The sequence below is a fragment of the Xiphophorus couchianus genome, chromosome 17 (assembly GCF_001444195.1).
Source record: "Xiphophorus couchianus chromosome 17, X_couchianus-1.0, whole genome shotgun sequence".
NCBI lineage: Eukaryota > Metazoa > Chordata > Actinopteri > Cyprinodontiformes > Poeciliidae > Xiphophorus > Xiphophorus couchianus.
Window position 1 is genome coordinate 1,569,499 of NC_040244.1, and position 11,215 is coordinate 1,580,713.

General features: G+C 46.4%; 1 protein-coding gene across 2 annotated transcripts; it reads right to left on the bottom strand.

Moving 5' to 3' along the window:
• Positions 1 to 7: 7 nt before the first annotated feature.
• tbk1 (TANK-binding kinase 1) lies at positions 8 to 8,075 on the bottom strand. Of its 2 annotated transcripts, XM_028043529.1 has the most exons (22): positions 7,955 to 7,975; positions 7,357 to 7,450; positions 5,257 to 5,361; positions 5,038 to 5,178; positions 4,840 to 4,969; positions 4,589 to 4,770; positions 4,329 to 4,489; positions 4,146 to 4,256; positions 3,759 to 3,938; positions 3,492 to 3,688; positions 3,365 to 3,423; positions 2,865 to 2,956; positions 2,653 to 2,754; positions 2,495 to 2,573; positions 1,858 to 1,979; positions 1,705 to 1,781; positions 1,567 to 1,606; positions 1,276 to 1,377; positions 1,104 to 1,200; positions 883 to 977; positions 737 to 808; positions 8 to 593 (listed from the first exon to the last, which is right to left on the bottom strand). In XM_028043529.1, exons 3-22 carry the CDS (start codon positions 5,341 to 5,343, stop codon positions 554 to 556), a joined length of 2,166 nt encoding a protein of 721 aa, XP_027899330.1. In that variant the 5' UTR covers positions 5,344 to 5,361; positions 7,357 to 7,450; positions 7,955 to 7,975; the 3' UTR covers positions 8 to 553. The 2 variants fall into 2 exon arrangements, with proteins under 2 accessions (XP_027899330.1, XP_027899329.1); XM_028043528.1 differs by lacking the exon at positions 7,357 to 7,450 and having other exon boundaries at positions 7,955 to 8,075.
• Positions 8,076 to 11,215: the final 3,140 nt, after the last annotated feature.

Here is an 11,215-nt window from a genome sequence, read left to right on the forward strand (position 1 = left end):
AAACATATCGATTTATGAGCTGGAGCTTTATTAAACCTGAACCAGACTGCTGCTGTTTCTGTGTCTGTATTTAGCAGTTTGGGGTCTGCTGTCACTGTGATAATGAAACATTGTCAACATATTTAGAACATTAAAAATAAAATAGAAATAATAAAAACTAGATGAGTAATATCCTCCAGTAATGCCAACTCTGAGCTGCAGGATCTCAGTAATAATCCCATCAGGTTATGGCAGCATAATGCTGTGATGCAGATTATATTGATGTGATGTGTCTGACAGCATTCAAAGGAAAACACCACGACTCAAACGTTGTTCCGTCTTATTTTTGAACAAGAATTCAGCTAAAGATCCGGCCCTCGGTGTGCAACGGGAGGTTCTGCTGGAAGTTCTGGCCCGGCTCTGTGTTTCGGAGAAATGGAGTCATTAACGTGATGGAAGGTTCTGGGTAAAACAGAGCGGTTCTGATGTATGGTTCCCCAGCAGGTCGGGTCCAGGGACCCGTCAGAGTCAGACAGTATTTACAGAGCGTATGTACACGGCGCCGAGGACCGGGTCAGCCTCTCAGCCCTCCGTCCAGGGTCAGAGACCCAAACCTGCAGGAGAACCAGAACTCAGATTAACCTGGCCCACACACGGATCAGAAATGACCAGAACCTGAGCACAGGGTGGCATTCAGAGGTCTGGTCCTGATCCGGTTCTGACCCAAACAGAACCAGTAACGCAGGGGGAAGCGGACCTCTCCAGGAAGTGGTTGTTCTCCGCCAGCTCCTTCATAACTCCCTCCATCTCCTCCTTCAGCTTCTTCATCCTGAGGAAGAAGAACAGCAGCAAGTTACCGGATCGACCCGGTTCTGGAGTGGGTCAGCGGTCCGACAGGCTTACCCCAGCGTCATCTCCACCAACGTGTTGGGGCTGAGGTACTCCTGGGCCTTCATCGCATTCGGAACCACAATCTTCTGGGGAAGCTGTTCCTGCAGCTGCAACCAACACAGGCTCAGATGGTTACCATGGCAACCAGAGAGAGAGAGAGGAGGCACCTCAGCCTCAGGTTACCATGGCAACCAGAGGACGAGGAGGCGGGATGGTTCCGGGTCGGGGTTCACCTTGACGGCCCGGTCCAGCAGCATGGTCACCTCCTTCTCCACACCGATCAGCTGACCGGTCAAACCGAGCAGCTGCTTCCGAATATGGTGGACCTTCCTGCAGGCAGAGGGAGAACCGGGTCACCGGACCGGAACCAGGACCAGGACCAGGACCAGGGGACTAGGACCGTACCTCATCCACTCCTCGCTCTTGGATATGAAGAGTCGGTACTTCATGGCGCACTCGTCAGTGAACAGAGAGCGAGCTTTGCCAGCATGGATCACCAACTTCTGCCTGTTGGAGGAACCGGGCCAGAACCAGAACTAGTCAGAACCAGACCCACTCATCAGATTAAATACAAATCAAATGAATATTTAATGCTCTGTCAGATTTCTCTGGTTGTTCTGTAGAACCGGGCCGATTCGGGCCAGGTCAGAACAGAACCAGAGATGTTTCCTGGTTCCTTCATGTTTCATTACTTACTTATCAAACTTGTGGATCTGCTCCTCATTGTATGGAAGACCTGAAAACACAGAGGAGGTGAGGGGTCAGCGGTGACCTCAGAGGTCAGCGGTGACCTCCAGGTTGTCCCGTCCTGCTGTGGACGGAAGCGGGTCTTACGTCGTTCTGCTTTGTCCTTCTTGAATTGCTGGTAGATGGCAGTGATGGCATCCAGCAGGACCTTGATTTTCTCAACGCTGCAGACAGAAACACAACGGCGTCATTAAAAACCCCAGTCCCTCCCTGCCCCCTCCCCGCCCCCTGCAGCCTTACTTCCTGTCCTCGGGGTGCGTCCCGACCTGCAGGGTCCAGGTGTCGGTCAGAATCGCTAGAGGCAGGAACTTGCTCTTGATGTCCTGCGTTGTTCTCTCGATGGGATCCAGAGAACCCGAGATCTGCAGAGACATTCTCAATCAGAACCAGAAACCCGACAGCCTACACAGAACCACCTGAATGGACCGGCAGCCGCAGCCGACCAATCAGAACCCAGAGATTTCCCTCTGGGAAGCAGAACTATGTGTTCAGGTCTGAGATGTTGTAGATATTTTTCAGTTTTTCACTAATAAAACAGTTCAGAAAACTGCATTCTTTGAGTTAATTTAATTTCTTTCATTTTAATTTCTTTACATTTTTTCCACAACTGATCCACAACAAATGGTGCAAACTGTCCATGCATATGGAATAAAAGACTCGTTTATAAACCACTGTGAGATTCTGAGTTCAGTCCAGAACATTCAGAGCAAAACTAATTCACACATTTTAATCAGATTTTTCCCTTAAAGGTCCAATGCATGGAACTACTGATGGAAACTACTAAACGCTTCTCTTGCCACACCAGGTTTCTTAGTTAATCTACATATTTAGTTGAGTTAATAGGTTAAATATTTCGTTTGGAAGCCAGAGGACTCACCTTGAGGGCCTTCTTGTGCAGGTCTGCCATGTCTTCGTACTCCGAGGTCAGCAGGTTAGTCTGCAACAGAGCCTCCAACCTGCAACAGAACAAGCCTCCAGTCAGTCACAGAGCTGGACCAGCCGGTTCTGGTTCTGGTTTCAGCGGGTCAGACTCACAGGTGTTTTGCCTTCTCCAGATGCTCCGCGCAGATGCTGCACAGGCGGAAAACCTCAGACTTCTTGTGCAGAATTTCATTGTAGTCTTCCCTCATCAGCTCTCTGTGGGGATCAACACGTTACAGTACTGGCAAGTTTGGCCTTCCAGGCCACCGTACATCACCACACGCTGCAACATGGGCCTTCCAGGCCACCATAGGAGTCACACTCACATCAGTCCCCTGACTCCTTTCCTCACCAGCTCCTGATAAACCAGCAGAGACTCGGAGGTTTTCCACAGGTGGCCCACATCTCCAGCAAAAGTCTACAGGACAACAGCAGGAGTCAGAGAGGTCAAAGGTGAGTCAATGTGAGTGAACCATTACCTTTTGGGTCAGAGCGGTCAGACACATTTTCATTTTGTTCCACATCAACATCTTGAATGTTCTTATGGGGCCGGTTGTCCTAGAATTTATTCTAGCCGTATCTTGTTCTAGCGTAGCTTAGTGTAACCAGCTGTACCTTAGAATAGCTAGTCGTACCTTAGCTTAACCAGCCGTACCTTAGCGTAGCTAGCTGTACCTTAGCGTAAACAGCCGTACCTTAGCATAGCTAGCCGTACCTTAGCGTAGCTAGCTGTACCTTAGTGTAACCAGCCATACCTTAGCATAGCTAGCTGTATCTTAGCGTAAACAGCCTTACCTCAGCCGTACCTTAGCAGAGCTAGCCGTACCTTAGCGTAGCTGGCGTCCAGGTCCAGGTCGTAGCGCGGCTGGATCTTTGGTGGACTCGCTGTGGAGACAAAGCTGCTGATGAAGTGTGAAGGTCAGTGTGAAGGTCAGACGGAGGTCAGGTCTTACGGTCTTCGAAGATGAGGCCGACGGTGGCGACGACCTCACGGCTCACCACCATGATGGGGTTGTCCCTGGAGGTCTTGGGGAACGTCTTGGCCTGGCGGTTGGGTTCCAGGACGAGGCGCCGGCCCTCGTACAGAAGCTCCTGGTTGTGCAGTGGAATGCTGGTCCTGCGGCACAGCAGGTCCTGGAACAGCGCCGCCCTGTGGAGGTGGGAGGAAGGGTCAGGGCTGCGGAGCCCGGATCCCAGACCAGAACCGGAGCTGGACTCACGTGTTGTACTCGTGGATGTAGATGTGGTGTAGCGTGGCCTGCTGCAGACTGAAGGCGTACACCACGGCGCGGTGCAGGATGTCGTTGGTCTCAGCGAAGAACTGGTCGAAACCCCAACACTTCTCCTGATCCGCCTCCAGGATGTTGGCCAGAACCGGGGTCAGGAGGCTCTGGAGGCCCCTGGAGGGCGAGACCAGGGTCAGCCTGACCTGCAGGGGGCAGCACCAACTAGCTGCTACATGTGATCCTAATCTTTACAACCCATCTCTGGATCAGCTGATCCTTGTTCTATGGACACAGAACTCTAACTAGACCACACAGACTTCTGCAGCTGTTCCAGCTGTGTTTGGTAATCTGATCCGGATCAATAATCTGAGTGACCCATACTTGGACAGGCTGCAGGACACCGGCATCTCGGTGCTCCACTCGATCTTCCCGTTCTCGCTCTTCTGGTGGCCAGAGATGGTTCCTGACGGTTTCTCTGTGATGATCTTATACCTGAGAAGGAGAGGGCGGGATCAGCTGACCTGTGACCTGCTAGGATTGGTTGCTGTAGAAACCTGCTCTTACATCACTTCCTTGTTCCTACGTGGTCCTTCGAACGGTCGGAACGGGAGGCTGCCGGTGGCGGCGTGGTAGAACGTCACGCCGATGCTCCACAGGTCCACCGTGGCGCCGTACTTCTTCTGATGGTCCTTCCGCAGGACGGCGCGCTCATACATGTCGGGGTGCTGCAGACAGCCACCAGGTTAGCTACAGATTAGCTACTCACTGCAACAGTTTAGGTACAGGCTGCGGCACACAGTTCTCTCCCCAGGTGTGTGTCTCACCAGGTATTCTTCGGTGCCATACAGAGACTGGAACTGCTCGTCGTCTTCCAACTCGCGGGCGGCACCGAAGTCCGTCAGCTTGTAAACCGAGCGCCCGTCCTCTCCGATCACCCTCATGATGTTTCCCGGCTTGATGTCGCGGTGAACGATGCCGTACTCCCTCAGGTGGTTCATGCCTGCCACTGGGGGACACAGCAGACCGGGTCAGGTGAGGCGGTACCCGGTGGTCCCGGTCCGGGTCCTGACCTTACCGACGTCGTGGAGGACGATGAGGAATTCGTCCTCGGGGAGGCCGTAGGCATTGGTGGACTCCTCCAGGACGGTGTAGAGGCTGCCGCAGGGGCAGTACTCCATCACCAGGACCTTGTGCCGGGCGTTGGTCTGCCAGCAGAACCGGGTCAGAAACATTTCTACATCTGGACCTCAGCCCTCAACAGAAACGGACCCACCTCTTCTTCCACGGCGAACAGCTTCACGATGTTCTTGTGGTTCAGCTTCTTCAGAACCTCAAACTCTCTCATCTGGACGTCGAGCGGCCGCAGGAAGCTCAGGTTGTTGAACACCTTGACGGCGTACAGGTCGCCCGTTTTCTGCACAGAGACACCGCTGTAACCACCTGACTGGGTTCTGCTGCATCAGAACCGACTCTGATCGGCGGCCGGCCGTACCTTGTGTCGTCCTCGGTAGACGTTGGCCGTGGCGCCCTGACCCAGGAGGTCGGAGATCAGCCACAGGTAGTTGGTGGTGCTCTGCATTCTGACGGCGGGCGGATCCTGGAGAGACGGGAGGCGGATCAGGACAGGGCCGGTTCTGACCCAGATAGTCACACGCACAGAACCAGAAGAACTGGACACATAAAACAAGACCGGACCGGGTCCACACCGCTGTATTTTACAAAACCTCATGTTGAAAAATCTCCGGAGGAACTCCTGAACAGGCTGATGAGTGTCTGAACTCACTAGAACTACCTTCTATGAAAAATGACTTTAGAAACAACTAAAACACAACGAGTCGATTAAACCATGTCTGTCGGTTACAGCAGCTTTTGATTAGGAATTTCTGAGAGTTGATTCTGGTCCTGCACTAAACTGGATCCTAAATGCTCAACAGCAACATAAAGATAAACTGCACTGTGGATCAAACCATTATAATTACAGATTAACAACTTTTCACTTGTATGGCCAGACGAGTGGAAGAATCCTTTCCTTCCTGAATCCATAACCATCAAACTGGATTCATACATCAAACACAGTATAAGAACATTACATGTTATAGATCACACACTAATAGAAGCTATTATAATCAGTACGGATGCGGAAAAGGCATTCGATTCAGTTGATTGGAATTTTCTCTGGGTTTTACATAAATTTGGACGACATGATGCAACAATAAAAACAATACAGCCGTTAAACAATAAACCCACAGCAAGAACTAAAGCTAATGGACATTTATCTGACAGATTCACTTTACAAAGAGAGTCAAGACACCGTTACTTTACTTAGCACCGTTAGCCCAAATGCTAAGACAACACAAGGATATGAAATAAATATTGAAGGGAAGAACAAATGTGCTTGTTATGCAGATGATATATTAATTTACAGCCATCCTACTCTCTTCCAATCTTGCTACAATTATTCAAACAATTTGGTCAATTATCAGGGTACAGAATGAATATTAACAGAACCCTTAGCTTGGAACACTGAGCAGCTCAAATATTTGGGCGTTAGCACACCAAAACACTTCAAAACTATTTGAATGCAATTATGTTCCCAAACAATGAACTGACTGAATAATCAAAGACCACTGGGAAGAGATTAATAGTGCCTTACAAGATATTTCCAAACAAGACATTCCTTTACAGATCAAGCTCATGTATTCTGGCATAAGCCTAAGAAACAAATATTTGATGACTATTTTATTAATAACAAGTAGAAACAACATTACAAGAAAATGGTTATCACAGTACAAACTAATGGAAATAACATTTAACTCTCAGACAGAGGCAGAGTTGGGTGAAACTAAAAGATCTGATTTTATTTTCAGAAACCAAACACCTCATAATTACTTAACAATATGCTTCTACATTTCTAACTATTTCAGTTTTTCTTCTTTACATTCTATTTTTACTCTCACTGTGAAAATCTTCCTCAGGGAAGTTGAGTTGTATCATGAGGTCAACTTGTCCTCCTCTTTGTGAGGTTGAGCCCAAATGTTATGTAAAATGTGCTTCCTTGGGAATAAATAAAGTTAAAAAACTGATTCAAAAAGAAAAAAAGATAAATAATAAAATAAATAACTGCTTTTCTCCAGGCCCCTTTAAAGAGCCAGCGGTCTAGTCAAATCACTGATGTTGCCACCTCCTGTTAGACCTCAGCACCAGTCTGACAGATCAACCTCTGAGATCAGGATGCATTCAGGGTGTTTCCTGGCGTCAAACAGGAAATGACCTCTGTCTACTTCCTGTGTAACCTTCCTGGTTTTCCTCCAGGACCCGCGTCGGAACGTTTGGCTCCGTCTTTTAACCTGAACCAGAAACCTCCAGAAGCCCAGGCTGATCAATCAAATTCAGAAATACTTTATTGATCCCAAAGGAAATAAAATGTTTGATCTGTTTCCCTCACTGATTTAAATAAAGTTTAGATTTTATGATCCTAAACTCTGATTTAGCTTTTTGCCTTATTATCCATCAGTGAAGACATTTTAGTTTATTAAGACACCGAAACATTCCACACTTATTGTTTTGTTGTTGTATGAAAACCAGAACCGACCTGTGACCTGCAGAAGAACCAGATCCAGAGCAGGTAGGTTCAGAACGGGCGAGGATGTTCCATCACAGGGTGAACCGGACCGGACCGGGCTGCTCTGGGTCACAATAAGAACAACGCTCAGCTTTAAGTGTTACAACTGAAGCGAGCTCAATCAGCTCAACGTCAACCTGGAGCAGGTTACGTGATCTCCGCCTGTCGCCATGGTGACAAGGCAGGTTCAAAAGGTACCGGACAGCCCTTCGTGACGTCACGCCGCCTGGAAAGTCCCGTCCTGGGAGTTTAACTCAACGAGTAGTGACGTCATGACGGCTACGCGTATTATTGTGATAAATCACGGATGAATTAAAGAATTGATTTGAGTTTAATTCTGGCTGACTGAGCCGGGAGCGCGCATGCGCCGGCCGCGAGCCGGTCTATGGATGCGGGGCGCGCACCTCGGGCCCTCGCGCAGAACCGAGCCAAGCAAAGCTCAGAAAACGGGTCAGAGTACTGGAACTGTTAGCTAACATCTTCCCACACCAAACCATATTAGGGTCAGAACCAGAACCTCGGGTTTACCTGAAAATAAAGCGATATTTAGTTTTGTTTACTTCCTTACCTCCTCTCTGCTGCTCTCGGCTCCTCTTCCGCTGCTCCTTTGTCAGCTGACCGCGACTGACCAATCAGCGAGCAGGCAGAGGCGGGGTGGGGCCAACAGGCTACCGTAATAAAGGAAAGAGGGTACCATCTGTAATCTGAGCCCTTCTCATTACCTCGTGGACGAATTCAGACCAAAATAAAGTTTAAAGAAAAAAAACGGGTCACAATTTATGAGTTTATAACTGGAGGATGTGAATTCATAATTAAAACACAGGGAGGGCCTAAACTGCAGGAGCGCAAAGGACTAGTTACTACGGTAAAGAGAAAAACTTGAAACGAAAAGTGAAACTGATCAACCAACCTAATAAAAATAAAAACATGGAGGATCAACTAAGTAAAATATTTAAAAGTTAAACTGGAGGAGCTGCAGTTTCAAATAAAAACATATATTTATATAAACATTTGTAAAGTAGAAGAAATAAAACCACTTGCAGAAAGAAACGGAGAGCGATCACACATGAAGGAGAGAAAAACTAAACTAAAACTGATTTTGAAAAAGGTTAAATTAGCTGCTCTGAATGCTCACCATCGACCCCTGCTGGTTAAAATAACGTGAATTGACAGAAACTCGGCTTCAGAAACGTCTGACAGCTTTATCTCCCACACTGTGGGTTTCTGAGTCTTCTGAATATTAAAGCCCATCAATAAGAACAAAATATATTCAGATCTCTGCTTAGTTTAAACAATTTCTAACAAATCAACTGAAAATCAAAACTGAAACAAGGAAATACTACAAAACTAAAAACCTTCAAAACCCGGTTAAACCAGTGTTGAAATCACACAGATCCTGATTCATCCTCATTACTGTTCAGCTGTCTAAGTTATATTTTCCTGACTTTTGCTCATTTTGGACCCTGAGCCTCAGAAACCTGGTGGAGGCTGTATTATGATATGGGGTTAGTCTTTGTAAAGATTGATACTTTTATTATTACATTGTTTTATTGTTAAGTAGTGTTAATGCCAATACACACTGGTTGTTGCTCGTCAGTTTTTCAGTTGAATCGAACAGGATAAATATTTGGGAATAATTTGTTCCGTTGTCTCTAATGTCAGAAAACATTTCTTCATTGATTAAAGTGTTAAACTCTAAATGTGAGGCCTTTTATTTCTTATTTGATTAAAGCCCAGGATGTGAAAACAGCTTCATGATTCGTCTCTGACTGACAGAATAAATGCGATGCTTACCTTCTGATTGGTCGATGGGGCAGTGCGACGCCTCCTTCCCCAAAAGCATCAAGGCATCACTTCCCTTTGAAATCAGAACCAACTGGGCCAAACCAGTTCTGTCCCTGTTGGTACTAGACCTCAGTTCTGAAAACAGAGAAAACTCAGAAATAGCTAAACTTATTAAAGTTTATTTATTCAACTCAGATTATTTACAGGAACTCCAGTTTCTGGTTTGTTTAGCTGTAGTTTGTAGTTAGAAATGCTATCTTTAATTTTATCAGCTCTTGCTTTATGTTTTTAATCATTTAAATAGTAATTAACTGTGATAAAATGCTATTAAATTATAAGGTTCATAAGGTCCTGGATCATCTTCTAACAACAGTTTTTATTAAACTAGTTTTGATTTATGCCAAATTGTTCTTGATCCTCAAGACTGAATTTTGACAGATTACAGCTGCAGTAATAAAAACATTCAGCAATGAAGCTAAACATGCAGAGAAAACCTGCAGGCTGTTACCATGGTAACTAAAACAGGACCATTTCTCCTCTTCCTCCTGAGTGGCCGTCTGATTCCAGCACCATCAGATCCAGTTGAACAAACCTGCAAAGCTCATCCTGAACAGACGTTCAGGTGGAGAAATAACAACTCAGGTTTGTAGAATCAAATATTTTCACATTTCAAACATTCCTGCTCAGCTGAAATGGAAACTTTTGGTTTAAATGTTTGATTAATTCTACTGTGTTTGTGTGAAATCAGCACTTGAACTTTGCAGGAAACGTTCACTCAGTTTATGTTTAACAGAAACAGATTCAGCATCTGATGAGTAACGAGCTGGAGCCGAACCCGTCCACCTTTCTACTTCCTGCGAGCCTCTACTGTCCACTTCCCCTCTGCCCCACAGCACCACCTGCAGGCCGGAAGAGGGTCTGCAGGATCAATGAGCAAATCATCATTTAGTCTTCATTTGTAATCTGTCCAGAAACTCAGCAAACAGAAAATCCTCCAAAACCCAACAGAGAGTAATTTGGTGGAAATCTGTGAAAAACACTTCATATAAAAACACAAACACCAGCATTAAATCAACAGTTCTCATTTATTTCACTGTAACTGAATTATTTCCCTCGGATGGTTCATTAGTGGCTTTTAAAAATCAGATCACAGGTTTGATTCCAGTTCAGCTTAAAGAGGTTTTTAAAGATTTTTGTTCACATCTGATGTCCCAGATCTTAAAAACCGTCGGAGCAGAGAGGACTCTTAGCATCGCCTCAGCTTCAGTCACTTGGTACCGAATAAAATTAGACAAGAAAACCGTCTAAAGTGCAGAAATGAGAACTTTTCCGCCAGAAGAGAGCACATGTAGAGGAGCAGGGTTGAAATACAGGCAACATTGTCTGAGGACACATGGAGGAGGAACGGAGGCTCAGAGGGGCCAAAAACTGATTGTAGAGGAGGTACGGTGAAACAGGAGGGTCGAAAACTGAATGAAGAGAAAGTATGGAGACTCGGAATGGTCAAAAACCTACATTTAGAGGCTGTACGAAGGCTCAGAAGAACTACAAACGGAACATGAAGGACGTATGGAGGCTCAGAAAGGCCAAGATTTAAATGTTAAGTAGGTAAGGAGACCCAGGGTGGTCAAAAATTAAATGTGGAGGAAGTAGAAAGACTTGGGATGGTCAGACACTATGTGGTCATGCAGTACCAGAACTCAGGTCACAGAGACTCAGGCTGGTAAAAAAACTGAACGTCTGAGCTATATGGGAGCTTCCAAGTGACAAAAACTTAGTGATGTGGCAATACGGAGACCAAGGACAGACAGAAACTGTGTGTGACATTCAGAGACCCTGCACTGCCAGAATCAGGCGACCCAAAAGGACGTATTTAAGGTATATGGAAGTCCTGCAGTGCCAAGACGTTTTGTGGAGGCCTTAGAGGTTCTGGACTGGCAGCAGACTGTGAATAGGTATCAAGGCCGTATGGAGACAGCGTAGAAAAACACGTTGGTCAGATTTTGGTCTTAATGTTTAAAAACTCGTTAAGGTCTCCATGTAA